Source organism: Hipposideros armiger, unplaced genomic scaffold (assembly GCF_001890085.2).
Source record: "Hipposideros armiger isolate ML-2016 unplaced genomic scaffold, ASM189008v1 scaffold_1256, whole genome shotgun sequence".
Classification (NCBI taxonomy): Eukaryota; Metazoa; Chordata; class Mammalia; order Chiroptera; family Hipposideridae; genus Hipposideros; species Hipposideros armiger.
Genome location: NW_017732606.1, coordinates 262372 through 279114, shown reverse-complemented (window position 1 = coordinate 279114; position 16743 = coordinate 262372). Strand labels below are relative to the sequence as shown.

At 51.0% G+C, this 16743-nt stretch overlaps 1 protein-coding gene across 10 annotated transcripts; it reads right to left on the bottom strand.

Moving 5' to 3' along the window:
- Nucleotides 1–3793: 3793 nt before the first annotated feature.
- LOC109376987 (Fc receptor-like protein 1) lies at nt 3794–14982 on the bottom strand. Of its 10 annotated transcripts, none has more exons than XM_019633170.1 (12): nt 14242–14982; nt 13735–13955; nt 11593–12139; nt 10761–11024; nt 9960–10247; nt 9521–9799; nt 9059–9172; nt 8081–8108; nt 7057–7139; nt 6795–6866; nt 6209–6240; nt 3794–5311 (listed from the first exon to the last, which is right to left on the bottom strand). In XM_019633170.1, exons 4-12 carry the CDS (start codon nt 10975–10977, stop codon nt 5240–5242), a joined length of 1185 nt encoding a protein of 394 aa, XP_019488715.1. In that variant the 5' UTR covers nt 10978–11024; nt 11593–12139; nt 13735–13955; nt 14242–14982; the 3' UTR covers nt 3794–5239. The 10 variants fall into 10 exon arrangements, with proteins under 10 accessions (XP_019488715.1, XP_019488717.1, XP_019488714.1 ...); XM_019633172.1 differs by having other exon boundaries at nt 11635–12139; XM_019633169.1 differs by having other exon boundaries at nt 10761–11790; nt 11923–12139.
- Between the last annotated feature and the right edge of the window lie 1761 nt (nt 14983–16743).

The window sequence follows — 16743 nt, the reverse complement described above, 5'->3', positions numbered from 1 at the left end:
CGACTGATCTGCCTCGCCAGAGAAGAGCGCGATGATGGTGCCAACTTGGGCCAGTGAAGCAACATCCTCCACAACTAGACTAAAGAACAAAACGACAGCAACTTGTCTGTCCCCCTTCCCCCAATTCCCCAGCACTGTTCCCATCCCCCCAATTCACCAATAAAAATCTTTAAAAAAAAAATAAAAAAAAATAAAGGGAATGGCTTTAAATTCCAAGCCTTCGTGGCTGGTGGAGTCTTACATGCTCGCTCACGGCAGCCGTCTCGGCTCTTCCTGGCCGCCTGTCTGCCCGAACACCCGTTTTTCCCTTTCGTACACGCGAGCGGCCAGATACACCAGCAAGGGACGCGGCCTTGGGGAAGAGGGGCCCTCTGGTGCTCAGTAAAGAGTAACCAGTTCCGGTGTCCATCAGGAAGGCTGCAGGTTTCTCTCCCACGGCTGCCGTTCCCCAGGTTCCCTGTGGGACACGTCAGCGAGGCCAATGGAGCCTAAAGGGAGTCCCTGGGCCCGTCATTCTTGATCACTGTCAGCCCATTGTGGCATGTGGCAGCATAGTCAGGGACAAGTCCATTCTCCTTGTCAAAGGAGGTGGGAGAACTCTGTTCCCTGTCCTTGTGCTGAAAAGGACATTGCTGTGGTGCAACAGATGGGCAGCCTTTTCGGCTAGGTTGTGGGGGTCCCAGGGGTCTTACCCACGGTTGTTTGTTCTCTCCCGCAGGCACCTCGTTGGGTCCTGGCTGGTCATGGCCGAGGCTGCCGTGAGCAGTGCCGCTGGTGGTCTCAGCGTAGCTTGCTTCCGCCTTTCCTGAAATAGATCTCAGCTGTGAAACATTTTATCAGCAATCTCAGCCAGTTGAGACATCGGCACCCTCAACCCGCTTCCAGCTTGTGCAGCTTTTTTCTTCTATGTGGGGTGCCCGACTGATGATGATCATATTGATCAGTCTTGTGTTATTTGGGTGTTTGAATCATTATCAGTGTAATGTTGGTAAGCCTCATTGGAGGGTGGGTGGGTTCTCCTTGGGCCCTCACTGTATTTCCTGGATCTTACTCAAAGTCCTCGGTGTGGGGACTCCTTCGTGAAGTCCCGTTATCAAACGTCCCTTATACGAGTCTGACTTTGCCTGGTCTCCTGGGTCACTGGTGTCCCACCCTGGGTCTGTTTGAATTGAGTTGTTTGGCTGTGATTCATGGAGACTTTTGGCCGTTTGGTCGGCCTTCTCTAATACCATCCTACGTATTCATCTTTCCAGGGTCCTCTCGGCAGGATGGCATGCTATTCCTCTAATTACCCAGGTTGGAAGTAGAAAAGGAGCGTGCACACATACACACCCCCAGGCTGGCCGTGCTCACCCACACTTGCAGGGACTTGTCTCAGATACTGACTGCCTGGGCCAGACTGAGTGTTCTGGTGAGTATGGGGAGTGGGGACCATTCCTCTCTGATTGCCTGTCAAGGAGGGGTACAGGGCTGTCACTGTGGCCCTAGCAGGACTGTGGGACTCTAACCCACGTCTCTAGGGGTGGAACTCAAACCTATAGACATGCAAGAAGTGTCTGCAACAGGGAGCAGTCCTCCCTGTCTCCCTGTGTCAGGATACTTCTTGGTGAGGGGCCTGGGCTCCTTGGGGACAGTACGTGTGTGGGGGGGGGCACCCAGGAATCAAAGACAATTTAATCCGAAGCTTCTACTTTCTGTTTTAATCTTACATTGTGGGTTTTCCAGAAGGTGGATGGGTTATGACTTTCCAGGCAGGAAGGCCAGGGACCCAGGGGAGCTGTAGACCATGGGTCACTGACCACACAGACATGTAATAGAGTTGCTCAGAGCAGCTTTCTGGGGGGCTCTTCCTGACAGGTGAACATTGGTTGCTGGTGGCAGAAGAAAAACCAAGAGCTTAGATCTAGATTATACTTCTGGCTTTCAGTCTTGACTTCCCTCCAAGGGTTTTTACTTACTTTTTAACATACTCTACCACAAACTCCTTCCCAGTTCACAAAGGTATGATCCCCAGGAAAAGGAAGCATTGATTCATGCACTCAGCGATAGATAAATGTTACATAATTTTTAAAATGCATAACCAAACAGGTAATAAAAAAGGGAAATTTCCCCACTGCAGATAAAGGAAAAAAACTAAAAGGAAGTGAAAATAGAGTGTTCAACATAAAATTAACATTACTGCTCCCCTGGGGAGGAGTGGAGGAGAAAATATTACACTAAATCATTTTTATGAACTTCGCATTTAAAATCTTTGTGGAATTAGATGACAAAATCTCAGGCCCACAAAAAACATCAACTTGAAACTAAAACACCTGCCTAAAATCTGGACCATCAGAGGAGTTTCCTTTTAATAAACGAGTGGTTTGGTGAGGGAAAATTCATCCACCAGCATAGAGAGACGACAAGGAAGCTTGGGTTTGTATGAGACCTGGTGGGGAATTAGAAAGTTTCCCCTGAAACCATAAACCTCAGGACTGTGCCACTCCCACGGGTGTGCTCTGGGAAGCCCCAAATAAGGAATTATCATAAAAAGTGGTCCTGGGCCAGTGACCTTCCACAGCTTCCAAGAAGCAAATACAAAATGGCCTTTGAGAAACACAGAAGTCCAGGTCTCATGGGATTCCTACACTGCACCAGAAGCTTATTCATCTAAAGTCACAAATTTCACCAAATTACGATGAACAAGACTCAAAATACAGGCTTAAATACCTAAAACTTCAGGTAGAAGAACTATCTAGGAGTTATAATAAATTTAACATATTTAAAATATTTAAGGTTGCTAATAATAATAAAATGAAATATTAAGCCCATAATAGTAAAATACTATAAATAACAAAAAGGCAAGTTTGCGAAGGGAGAATACTACTAATTTATAGTTTGAGTACTTGATATGTAACAGGTACACTTTTAAGCATTTTAAGCACATGGGCTTACATAATTAGCAAAACATATTTTTGATACAATTGCTACCCCAATTTTAAGCATGAAAAAACACATATAATTAGTTTGACCCAAACTGCAGGGCTAGTAAATGGTGGAGGAAAATGTAAATCCAGAAGCTTTTTCAGAAACCACGTTTTTAAACATTTTGCTACGGATGCCTCTCAAAAGAAAAGAATGTAGCTAGCTGCTGAAGACGTAAATAGGTTAAACAATAAAGTGGACATAGCTGAAGAGAGAATTAGTAAACTGGAACATAATTAAGAAATACTCAGAATGCAACAGTGGTGTTAAAAAAAATAAAAAATTGGAAAGACTAATTAAGAGTCATGAGAATAGAATGAGAAGGTTCAGTATACGTCTAACATAAATTTCTGAACAAGAGAATTAAAACAATGATGAGGCAGCATAATAATAAAGAGTAATTTTACAAATTTTTTTTAAAGATTTTTTTGGGGAAGGGGAACAGTGTTGGGAAATTGGGAAGGGGAACAGTGTCGGGGAATTGGGGAAGGGAAACAGCCAAATTGTTGTCTTTCAATTCTAGTTGTGGAGGGCACAGCTAGCTCGGCTCCAAGTCCAGTCGCCATCCAACCACCCTTCGACAGCTTGTGGTGGCTCAGCTCAAGGTGCTGTGTTCACTCTTAATTGTGGGTGGGCATAGCCCACCATCCCATGAGGGAGTCAAATCAGCAACCTTGTTAGGAGCACGTGCTCTCACCAGCTGAGCCATCCTGCCACCTGTTGGCAGCTCAGTGCCAGCACAGCTCAGGCACAGCTCACTGGCCCATGTGGCAATCGAATTGGCGACCCTGTTGCTCAGAGCTCCCGCTCTTAACCAACTGAGCCACACAGCCGGCCCCAATTTTACAAATTTTAATGAAAAAGCAATACTTTCTCCCACAGATTGGTTTTCTCATACACTGTTGGTAGATGCATGAATTGATACACCCTTACTGGAGAGCAATTTATGAATATTTAACACAAACTTCTAATGTGCATAACTTAAAATGTAGTAATTCTCAATTTACAAATTTATCTTTCAGATGAATTAACAGGAATGCATATATGTTTGTACAAGGACATTTATTTTAGCATTGGTTTTATCATATAAACATTTGGGAAGTCACCTTAAAATCCATCAGTGGTTGAAAGGATTAAAACATATCATGATAGTATTTAATGGCACTCAATCGTACACTTAAAAATGGTTAAAACTATAAATTTTATGTTATGTATAGTTTACCAAAAGAAAATATGAATTATGATTTATCTGCATAACAGAATAGTGCACAGTCTTTTAAAATAGTACAACAGATCTATACACAGACTTGAAAATATTTCATGATATTTTGTTAAATAGGTGTATTTCTAAATATTTGTATATTTACATGTATATATAAATGTTTGTATAAAAATAGAAAAACATCTGTAGAGCTAAGATTTTAACCATGCTTAGTGAGTCCCATTTATGTTAGATTATAAGAAAGACTGACTTTTTACGTTGTATATGCTTCCAATTGTTTTGATTTAGGAGAGTTAGCATACGATTGATTTAAAATTAAAATATAAGCTCCAAACCATATTATCACGTTTTCAAAACGTTTGTGGATAAAAGAAATGATATTCATAAAGCTCCGTGAGGCTGCCACAAATACAGAACTTCAGATGTGGGGAAACTTACAAAGATTACCTCTCATTATATGGGCGGCATCTAGAGTGACCTGTGGCTCCAAAATATGTCTCTAACATTGAGTATAGCTACAATAACTTTTTATGTGACTTTGTTTTCATTCTAATTTGATAACTGTGACCCAACATACCGAGTCACATATTTTATGGAGAAAGACGATGTGAGGGGTGGAGCTGGAGTTCGGGACCGTCTGAGCAGAGAAAGCACCTGGACGGAAGGAGACTCACAGCTCTCTGCATGGAGCAGCTCCACAGGATCACCAGCCCTGGGTTCATGCGCTGGAAGCTTCACTGTCCCTCTTCTCTTATCTTGTCCTGTTTCTTCTCGTAAAAAGGAGTTTGAGCACAAATGGACCTGGGCCTAAAAGAACCAGTAGGAATCGGGTTTCGATAATAAAGTCCCTCCCACTTGGGCATCCTTGTTGGTTCTCCTGGGTGGTCCCTTCAGGGTCTGAGCCAACTTCCCATCATAATAGACGCAGGCACTGTCCCGTGGAGGTTAGGTGGTTAGGTGTCCTGGGAAGCTGGTTCCTGGGACCGCTGAAGCACATATTGGGTCTGAGGCATGGGGTCATGGATGGTTTCTCAGGTAGAATCTTCTGTAACCTTAGATATCATTCTCATAGTCCACGTCCGTAACGGTCATCTTCTTCACCCCCGAATAGATGACTGAGGAGTCCTGTAAGGAGGGACAGGGCTAGGGCCAGAGCAGGGGCACAGGCAGACGGCGCCCCGGCAGTCCTCGTCCCAGGCTGCCTGGATGCGCCCTACCTTTCTCAGGCCACCGTGTACATGAATGGAGCCCCCTGGGAGGCTGTGGCCGAGGCCAGCTTCTGCTGAGCACCTGTCCCCAACTGGTGGGCTGCAGAGGGGCTCTGGTCGAGCTGCAAACTGACCCAGACATGTGAGGCCTTCCCTCCCTCTTCTGGCCCATTGTTAGGCAGCTCCGTGGCTGCCATATTTTTCAGGATGTCAAAATTTTGAATCCATAAACTAAATTTAGCATGTAGCTGCAGTTTTCTAAAGATGCGAACTCTGTCCTGGGACCTGGGACTGTCACCCTACACTTGAAATTACCAGCCACCAACTGTCCTTGCACACACGCAGAGCTGGAATTTCTGCAAGTTTCTGAAAGCCTTTTTGTGTCATCAGTGATGCCTTGAATTGTCCAAAGTTTAGAATTGCTGATTTGTAAGGAACCAAATCACTATCAGTTTAGCTTCATTCAACATTAATTTAGATTTCTAGGTGTTTGCGTAACCTGACAGCACAGCATTTCAGTGTAACGGTTTTCAAACAGAATTTTTAGACTAGGCACTCACTGCAGTTCCCTCGCGAATCATCCCTGTGTCTGTTGCTAAAGGACAGGTAAGCCCCCCAAAGTGCTCTGGATGGTGACACATTATTGTTTTCATCCCCATTGTGTAGGGAGATGAGGAAGAAGATCCACCAGGGGATCTTTTGTTGTCCCCCAGTGGCCGCAATTTAAAAAGCTGGAGAACCAGTCCCCAGAAGACAGAGAGAAAGAGCGCCGAGGAAGAACCCAGGGCCGAAGAACCCAGGGACTCCGACCTACCCTGTCGTCAGCATACGACCTCAGAGGTTCTGCTGTGGAGAGAAAGACCGAGCTGTGAGACTCCATTCACGCTAAGTCAGTGCTAACGACAGCTTCTTCCACTCCCGTCTATTCCTCATGGAGTTATCTCCATGGGTATTTTCTGTCTGTCACAAACATGACTCCCTGACTCTGCAGAGCAAAATCAGCAGCCTGGGGAGGGACTTCAGTGGGTCCCTCCTGGCATTTCTGGGCGCACCAGGCCTGGGATAGACAGCAGCAGCTCGTAGGCAGCTGTGTTGGGGTGCTGAGGGAGTGCACAAGGTCACCCAGAGGGGACAGGCAGAAGCCACCACCTCCGTGCTTCCCCCTGACGGGGCTGTGGAGTGACAGACGCTCCACGGCCAGGCCCTGTCAGCGTCACACGGGGCACCTCGAGGCAGGTCCCAGACCCAAGTCCAAGTCCCTCTCAGGTCGGCTCAGTGCTCATAGTCGGCTCCACGCAGAGCCAGTAACACCGCAGAACGCTGCCACGGCAGTCACCCAGTAACTCCTTGGTTCCGGGAAGGACAAAAGTCAGGGACAGAGCCACATCTTCGTGCCTCACCTGCGGCCGGCTGCCATTCCTGTTGCACGCAATACGCCAGAGAATAAACTTCATCTCCACGTACGACATTGACTGCAAGAGAAAGGAGGGGTCAGGACACGGCCGCTCCTTCCTGCCACCGGTCACGTGAACACAGATGAGCCCCCTGTCCGCACAGGTGGCCAGAGCATGGCGGGGTCCGCTTTGGCCAGCGCGCATCAGCCCCTAGCCTCTTCCCCAGCTCGCTTTACTGCTATGGGTCAGGGCATTCGGGGGGCCTCACCGTTTTCATATACGGGCTGCCGCTGCTCCGGGGTGGCCGTGTTGAGGTATGTGGACTCCCGAGGTGGAGGGAGGGGCGGGCACCTGCAGACACAGAAACACACACTTTCCATCTGGGGCAGCATCCCAGATGTCTCAGACCTCACCATCTAGGCTCATGGGGAAGACGCCGAAGAAAAGGGTCTGTTGGGGTCCCGAGCACAGCACTAACTCCTAGGGACCAGCTGGCTGCGTAGCACAAGCCCCGTCCGTGCCTGGCTCGCTTGGCACGGTCACACCCCACAGCGCAAGGCCCTTCTCTGAGGGCTCACGGAGGTGCTGCCTTTCTCCAAAGTGCCCTTCGCACCCCGGGGATGGGGGAGGGGTCACTCCGGAGACACAGGGTGAAGAGAGACTGGTCCAGCCCTGATGGAACACCGGCTGCTGGCAGAACAAGCATCTTGACGACAAAAAAGCAGAAAACGGCCTCGCGTGTCCACGCGCCACCGAAGAGCACCGCTCTGATTTGGACAAAAACACTATGAAACGTGTCAGCCAGGCCGAAGTGCTTTCACAATCGTTTCCTCTTCTAAACGTTCACACAACTCCACCATCACAGTTTTCAGTCCCTTTTTGACCCTCTGGCCTGCATTTCGGAAATGTGTACATAGCTTAATTATTCTGAGCTTCTTTACAACCTTCAAGGTTTCCCCATATTTCCATGCCTTTCAATACCCAACAGGATGACTTATAGACCCCCAGATATTGGTTAACGGATTGAAGGAATGCAAGAAATGGGTCAAAGTGATGTAACTTTCTTATTCTGAGGATTTAGTGAAAAAGATAAACCAGGAAGAAGGATGAACGGAGTTAATTAACGTGTAAAAGAAGGAGTAGCAAGTGAATGTTCAGCGTTTTTAGTGGGGGAACGCTGAGTGGCCACTTTGGGTACACAGAGATATGAGGACACCTCCCGAGAGAGGACAGTTCAGCTGTTTTGAATACATTCCCACACCATCGGCGCTCACACACAGCAGAGGCCTCACCTGACTGGGTCGCTGGCTGAAGGCCGTCCTGCAAATCAAACGACACCCATGTCAGTGCGGCTTCCTCCTTCCCAACGTTTTCCCATAGCCCTGGTGTGGGGACGCTCCTTGTCACAAGAGGCCACTGTGTGCCCAGAGGCCGTCCTGGAGGTCCTTCAGGCAGACCCTTCACTGTCAGATGAAGAGACTCGGGTCTAGAGCAGTGAAGCAGCTTCCCTGACAGTAGGCCCAGAGCAAGGCCTGAAGCTCGAGCCTCTGAACCCTCACACCGGTTTTCTTTTTGCTTCTAATCTCATCACAAGAGCCCTCAGGAGCAGGCACTGCCACCCCACACCAGAGCTGTGGCCAGGTGCCTGGAGCTAAACGAGAATCTCGCATGGTCTCCTCTCGGCCCGTCTCCAGCTTGGTCGATGGACAAGAGGGGACCCCAACTAAACATACAAATAAGTATTGAATTACCCGTGCTGGACACGTGTGAAGCTACCTGACTTGACACTCTGATGAAGAATAATGGAATTGCGGGCTGCGTGGCCAGGGGAAGCCTCTTGGAAAACATGACATTTGAGCTGAGAAGTGGAGACGACCCAGCAATGAAGAGAGTGTGTGGACAAGCATTTCAGGGGGAAAAGCGCGTGACAATATGGCCTAAGGTGAGTAAGAACTGATGCACCGACTTTAGTGGGGTGATGGTCAGCGTAACTGGAATGTCTCTTCCAGTCGCTGATTAGTTACTTAAATGGTCACATTTCTGAATGACAGGTAAATCACAGAAGCACAGGAGAGCAGCTGAGAACCGCTAGGGGACAGGGAACTGCTAACAGCTCTGCCCGCTTTAATAGGTGCCATGCCCGCTGCGGGTGCGAGCAGCGTGATTAACAGGACACATTTGTTCTTTACAGGACACGCATCACAAGTCTAGCCTAGTTCAGTGAAAACAAAGGTCATGTGACAAAAATGCCAATGTTAGTCGTTACTAACCTATTTTTCTCTTGAGCCAACAGCCAAAGAACAGGACAATAATGATGAGACCAAGGATGCCAAACAGCCCCTCAGTGACCACTGATGTGAGATCTATTTTGTCTTCTATAGGCGCTGAAGGGAGAAGGCCACACATGAGCAGCCAAGAAGGGTTGGAAACGACAGCGGGCATCGTGAGTGGGTGCGGTGAGACCACGGCCACTCTTCCCGGGGGGCAGGGGAGGAGGGTGCAGTGGGATTTACTTATCTAAGGACTTGCAGCTTATCACACTGATAACAGGAGGAGACAGGCACCTGGTTTTTGTGTCTTCCACACCCCGAGCTACACCCCCAGGGCCGCACCCCCCCGCGAGCCCCACCTTTGCTAGCCCAGCACCAGACACAGTGCAAGGGCAGCGGACGTCTTCCAGGACGCTGGGAAAGAGACACACTGACCAGTCAGTTCCATGGCCTGAGTTGTACCTGTGACCCTGAGTGGCACCAATTCACTGCGCTGGGCCCTCAGGCCATTGTCTGCCTCACAGGAGTAGTTTCCAGAATGTTCTGCGGTCAGAGACAGGTTGAAGGACACGCCTCCTCCTGAGGGGGCAGAGCTGCTCCCCAGGGTGACATCATTGCAATAAAACCGGTACAGGATCGGGGGAGAGCCTCTCTGCGCCTCACAGTGGAGCTCCACCGTGTCCCCCACCAGGGCCTGGGCCCCAGGAGTGCTGAGGGTGAGGCCGGGCCGGGACACTGGAACTGAGGAGACAGTGGGATGTCAGAGAGGGTTCCTGATAATGTGACAGCCTCTTCATCTGCCCACAGAGGCTCAGCCCCATCGCGCTCCCTCAGGGCGCCCCGGGGGAACATGGGGCTCGACTGGGTCCCTTTGGCCAGGCTGAAGGGTGGTGACACTGACTTGTGACCACGATGTTCACCAGCGTGCTGATACTGGGGCCGTGGCCATTGTCAGCCGCGCAGTAGTACTGGTCCGCGTCGCTCTCCCTCACGGCAGGGATCTCCAGCTTTGCCGTCAGGGAACGCTGGGTCTTGGTTTCCAGGTTCAGACCCAGGGCCCCTCGGTACCACAGAAAGCTGATGTCGCCGGTGGCCTGTGTGACTGAGCAGACAAGAACCAGCTTCTCTCCCTCTGCCACGTGTCCCCCTGGAGGCTGTGTCTCCAAGCGCACATTACCGACAGGCACTCCTACACAGACACGAGACAACACAGGACAGCCCTGAGGCGGGAGGGCTCGGGGACAAAGAGCAGGTGTGGCCGTCCTGAAGGAACAGGCCTTGGACGAAGTCAGTAACATATAATTTCGTGTGTGTGTGTGTGTGTGTGGTGGGGGGTTCCGCTGCCTGGAGCTGGCATTGTTGGGGTTGATGGCGGTGGGGTACGAAAGGCTCCACGAATCTCGCATGGAGGGTGCCGCATCTCACGGGACAGGGGCGTCCCCCGCGGGCCCTCCCCAGTGGCATGAGCCCAGCTCTTATCATCAGACCGCAGACGCCGCAGGGTTCTCCCCGGCCTTCTCCAGCACAGCGAAACACCCAGTAGGGCTTTTCTGAATACCCCGCTGTGTACGTGAACGGGAAGAGCCAGGCTAAGGGAGGATGGCCGCGGGGCTCGGCCACAGGGAACCTGGGGGACGCAGGCAGGACCCAGCGGTGACAAAGCCCGGCCGCCGCGGCCACTCCACCCGCCCCAGGCGCTCACTCTGCACTTGTATCCAGATGCCCCCGCTCCGTATCGTTCTGCGTGCTGCCGTCTTGGCTTCGCACCAGTAGACCCCCGTGTCCCCGCTCCACACGGCAGCCACCTGCAGCTGCGAGGAGTTGTCCCAGTCCCGCCCCAGAACCTGGCTGTGTCTCATGAAGCGGAACTGGAGATGTGGCTCCGGCCGAGCGAACTGGCTCTCACAGGTCAGGGTCATGGGGTTCCCATCCACAGGCCGAGGAGGGCTGACTTTCAGAAGCAGCGCTAGAGAGAACACACACAGGTTCGGGGCGATGGCCTCAGGGTTCCTGGTAAGAGGCACTTTGTATCCTCAGCATCAGAAACAAGACAGAAACAGCCAGCTGGACGCAGACCGCCCCTCATGTCACCCCACAGGTGGCCCAGGGCCTTCCTTTCTTTGTCAACCGCTCACCCTGACACGTCCTGCCCTGGGCAGCGTCGCCTCCTGCCTCAGGCCTTGAATTTGGTTCTAACTCTTTGGAGTTTCTGCCCATGAACTGGGACAGTATAATGAAGCTGGCATTGGAGAAGACAAAGCTTGGAGTTACAGGAAAGTGAGTGTGTATGTCACTCATCCTTGTCGCAAGGCATTTTCTTCTCTTCCAACCCCCTGACACCTCAGACCCACACTGTCTGCTTCAATGAGAGTGTGAGGCCTGGAGGGCCAGTCAGTCTGGGAAAGACTTGGAGACACTCACGTCCTTCTGCCCTGAAGCCGTCCTGCCCTGCGATTGCCAACGGAAGGGACAGGCGTGCACTCGCCCTGGAGCCACACGTGTATGCAGCCTCTGCCCTGAGCTTCTGTACAAACCTCTGCAGGAGCCAGGATCACTGGGCAAAGCCTAATCCGTACCCGGCCTCAGGGCATGTCCTGTTTGGGCTTCGTTCCCATTTCTTCTGCATGTGGCCCAAGGATTGGCCGTAACGCTGTTCCCTGTGGACGTGTGACTTTGGCATTTCCTCCATCACTCCGGCTGGGGAACACGCAGGCGCCTCGGAGCCCCTGAGGCTGGGAGGGCACAGCTCCTTCAGTGTCAATCTTTGGGACCTGACTTCCTTGTGCAAACAGCATCTCTCTCCCTAAGCTGGGATGTCCCAGAGAAAAAGACTGTACTCTTGACAAGGTCAGACCAAGACCTACCTGCTGCCCCGCTGAGGCACGAGTGTCATGTACAGAAAGGGGCGTGCACACAGCAGCCTGGCCCAAGGGAGCCACTGTTGTTTGTACACCGCAGCAGCTGTCACCAGATGTCACACAGCCATCCATAAGCCTCTGGGTGGGTCAAGTGTGTCAACATACCCATGGGCCGTGAAGAAGAAAGGGAAGTGCGACTCACCTGTTGGTTCACAGAGTAGAGCTGGGAGAGAATGCGGGGAAGTCAGTACAGCGCAGCAAATCCCAGACAGACAGACGGACGCAAAGCCCAACTTTCCCAGGATCATTCCCAGCCCCCGCCTCTCCCTCTCTTTCCCTCTCTGATTCTCCTCTTTCCTCTCTCCCTCCTTCTTTCCCCCTCCCTCCCTCCCTCCCTGTCTTCTTTGCCTCTGTTCAGTTTCTCACATTCCACATCACCCCCAAAACACCTCTGCACAACACAACACAACACAGCTCATTTCATGATTACGAAGTGATTCCTGGTAACTTCTCTATCTGTGAGTGCCAGGCGGCGCCCTTGTTCCACAGCTCCTTGCAGCTCCCTCCTTCCAGCCCCCCATGTTCGCCCCTCCCCGTCCCCCCAGAAGTCTGGCATCCAGCTGAGCGCGGTGGACTCAGGGCAGCGGCCAGAAGGGCAGTGGCGGGCGCCCGCTCCTGGCATTTGCCAGCTCAGATCAGAGAGGGAGGGCTGAGTCCTCGGGCAGAATCCAGCTACGTCCAAAGATTCTCTTCTAGCACAAAGACTTGACCATAATATTAAGGTGTAATGACCCAGAACTGAAAATTCCGGGGAAATGCTAGCTCTGGTCCAGCTGGCCCACAGCTAAATCCTGGCCCCTCCCCTTACAAGCTGTGTCACCTGGGAAACGCTTCGTCCTCTGTGTTTTCGTTTCCTTTCTGGAAAGCGGAGATAATAACAGACCTACCACACAGAGCTTTTGTGACGATGAAATGAGCCGATACCCATAAAATGCTTAGAATAGTGCTTAGAATTTATTTAACATTCACTAATATCACCTCATTATTACAACGTCTTTAGCCCATGTTTATGGAGCCTGAGATGCCTTCTTTGGGCTTCTAATAATTGACTAATTGCTTCCTCAGGTGAGAGAAAGGAATCAATGCTGGCTAGCATAAAACTCGCATGTTCTTTGTTTACCCATGCACCAAACAATTCGGAGTGCTTCCTAGATGCTAGTCATTGTACGTGGCACTTGGGTTACAAGAGGAAACACGGATGACAGTCTTTGCTTCAAAGGAATTTACGACACAAACATTGGCGATTGACAACAGAAAAGTAATCCTGGTGAATTAAAGGCGTGTTACAGAAGGAGCTGGGGACGCAGTGCTGCAAACAGGTTTTGGATGTGGGGCGGCAGTGATAAGTTGCTGGTAATAAGTTCTAGGGTTAGATGATAGGAACGGCGGGTGGGGTTATGAAAACATAAAGGAAAATAATGCCGAGAGTAACAAGGAACTGACAGGTCAGTTTGCTGTATGAATCACCTTTGAGGCTAGTGAAAACACCAAAAACACTGTCAACAATTAAAAGTAGAAAGGACAGACGGTGAACCCTTCCTATGAGTTAAAAACTAAAATGATCATTTTCTTTAAAGAAAGCAAGTGTGGCTTTCCAGTAGCTTCCACTTTCTGCCTGGCTCTAAGCCCACAGCTGGAAGTGGGGGCTGAGCGGCCCACAGTGCTCTAGCAAACACTTGAACCTGAGACATCCCACCAGCGTCAAGGGGATCCCCCACACAGTGGGGCCGCACACCCTGCTCTGGTTGTCCTACTCACCGCAGAGCAACGTCAAGAGCCTCAGCAGCATGAGGACCAGGTCCGGGGCTGTCGCTGAAGATGCTCTCTCACCCACACAAGAATTCAGCTCAGAGTGGAGAGGCCGGCGCTTGTCAGAGGCTTGAGGACACCCAGCTCAGACATCAGCCTGCAGCGCAGTACAGAAGCAGAGGTAACAAGACCCCCCGACGGCCAGTCTCTACTTTCTCTCCTGTGCAGGCCTAGGACATGGAAAACATGCTTTGTTTAGCTTATTTCAATTTCCATAACTGGAAGGTAATGCACGTGCATACACCAGGCTCTTCTTCAGGGGCTTGGGGATCTCCAACGGAAGTTCCCCAAAGGCAGCTTCTGGCTTTGATGGGCGTGCCTGTCACCAGCCCACAGTCCCACTGGCTCGCTGGTCGCAGCAGGCTCTTCGGCTCTGGCATCAATGTCTGCTGACCACGCCTGACAGCACCTCCTTTCATTTCTCTGCAGCCTCCATTGTGGGTACCGGATGCTCACCTGTCCTGAAGCCAGCGGCTGCTGAGCCGTCACCCAGGGGATGTGGAGCGTCTTACAGCCGCTGCGTAGGATGATTTGTATGGGGTCAAGCCAATCCCTAAAATGCAAGCTTTCATGTACAGACTTCCAGTGTGCCAACAAATGGGCATGAAACCGCTGAAGATCAAAATCACAGGAAATCAAATCTGGGGCATTTTTAAAAATGAAATACAGGAACTAGGTACATGCAAATTAGCCTCTGGGCATCTGGGGACAGTTCACCCTTATCACCGCCCGTGGCACCTGTGATATTGCTCCTCCCCTCCCCCCAAGTCAGATACCCATAATCCCGTCATCGCTCCCCTTAGCGCATTGGGGCACTTGCAGCCTGTATGTGACTCAGATTACGGATCAGAGGAGATGAAGTTGTCTTCATTTTCAACATGTTTTGAATCTGTGAGTCTCTAAGAGTAAGAAGCAGCAGCCGTGCGTAGAAGCTGAGCTATTAGGGGCGACGGTGCTATTTAGATGCCAGCTAGTCATGTCATCCAAGTCCAGGGATCAAGTCCAAAGAGAAAGAGAGAAAAGAAGCCAGTGGTCAGTGATGCACAAAGCTGCAGGGAGTGGGGAGCAGTGTCAGGGCCGTACTGAAGGCCTCCAGGAAGCGCAAAAGCAAGACAGGCGCACCACGGCTGTCTTTTGACTGGGGAAGGCCATGTGTGGGTGAGTCTGCCCAGCGTAAAGTTTCAGGGCCAAGGCAGACAAAGCAGCGAGACACGTGGAGCGCGCTACGCTGGGGCTGTGTAGCTGGCTATGCTTTTGCACACGTGTGCTCTTTCACACCTCTTCTCTGTGCAATTTCTTCAGATTAAATATTTCCCCTTCCTTCTCCATGGGTTTAAAGGCTGTGCATTATTTGTGAAGCTCTCACCATCTTATTTTCATAACATAATAACTGATACACGGTAAGAAGTGTGACACTCATATAAACGATTAAACACTCTGGTTCAGGGAACAATAATGAAGCCTCCCACAGAGCCTCTCCTGGGGTGAACGGGGACAGGCTGTCATTCAGGAGGCGGTGGATGAAAGGCTGCATCCCGGGGGAGGAGAGAACCGTGAAATAATTTTATCACTGGGGCTCCAAAATCTGTGGAAGTTTCCACCAGAGGCTGGATCTGGACCTTCCCTTGGGACAGCAGCACCTTCCGCTCCACGGAGCAGCGACCAGGCCAGGCAGCTGGTCAGAGCTCAGGCACCAGAGTTTGCAGAGTCAAGTACCCCCGTGTCACGCAGCCAGGATGCTCACTCGCCCACCTAGCGATCTGGACTTTGCCTTCTCTCGGGGAAGCTGTGATGACCCGTTTTGTGTGTCACCTTGTCTGGTCCAAAGGAGGGAGCTTCGTTCCTATATTTATGGTGGAAGAAAACGTGGCCCACGGAGGAGGAGAAATTTGATTCAAATCACTGGGATAGGTTGCATCACTGCTTCCCACTCTTGGCTCCTTCCTCGCGGTCAGGTCACTCGCTCGGGCACCCTCTGGGAGGGGTAAGGTCCCTGGCTCATTGGACTGTGACGTGACATGCTTCGGCCAATGGCATGTAAGTGTGCAAGGCGTTAGCTGCCTCCAAGCAGACACTGAGCTGCAGCTGCACAGCCTGACTTGGCCACTCCTTCTCCCATGTCTCAGAATAGGAAGAAAGAGGACCTGGAAACCCAGCCCAGAGCCTGGCGCCAGACCCAGCCACACCCAGCAAATTGCCGCTGAGCTGCAGCCCTCGGTTAGTCTGGGCAAGAAATAACCGTTTCCATGGTAAGCCATGTGACTGACTGCCAACACGCACTGTCACTTTGACCCTCCAGTTACTATCACTTATTTATAGGGTCTCTATCATGGGCTGTCATGGTACATATCCTCTACTTCTCATGCTTGGGGAGCGGGGAGGAAGAGCTTCTCCCTACTCCCAGGAAGAAAATGACTGAGGAGATGTGACTTACTTGGTTGATTTGATAAATTTAGGAGAAGCACCTGAGCTTGCTTGCTCGGTGCCCCCGGGAGCTGCCAGGTCTCAGCTCTAAATTGCCATCGTCCACACAAAAGGGGACTGTCCCTGCTGCAGACGCACATGGTTGTCCGGACCGCCTGTGGTCAGGATGGTGACTCCACCTCTGAGCCATGGCTTACCAGAGAACCCACTGAGGTCACGTGACTAAGTCACTCTCTCCGCAGTAATTTTTATTGGTGAGGAAGCTACAGTTCGGCGCCCTCTATGTGACTCCTGTGACTCCCGATTTGTTTCAGACCTGGGAGAGTGAGAAAGGGGTGTTTGCTGGCCTCTGAGAATGGCAGTATGTATCACACACCACATGCTGAGGACACAGACATGAAACACGCAGGTTCCCCCAAATGCCAGTAAGTCCCAGCGTGGTGGGGAAGACAGATACACAAGCGAACAAAACGCAGAGAAGTGGAACAGGCCTGGTGACCGAAAGGGTCACAGGTCTAGAGGTAACAGAAGAAT

Excerpts from the sequence above, each read along its gene's own strand:
- LOC109376987 (XM_019633166.1), bottom strand. The coding sequence starts at position 13,765 with ATGCTGCTGAGGCTCTTGACGTTGCTCTGCG. Across the intron at positions 9,800-9,959 it reads GGTGAACATCGTGGTCACAA|TTCCAGTGTCCCGGCCCGGC; the intron begins GTCAGTGTCACC and ends CTGTCTCCTCAG. Across the intron at positions 8,109-9,058 it reads TTGGCTCAAGAGAAAAATAG|GACGGCCTTCAGCCAGCGAC; the intron begins GTTAGTAACGAC and ends TTTGATTTGCAG.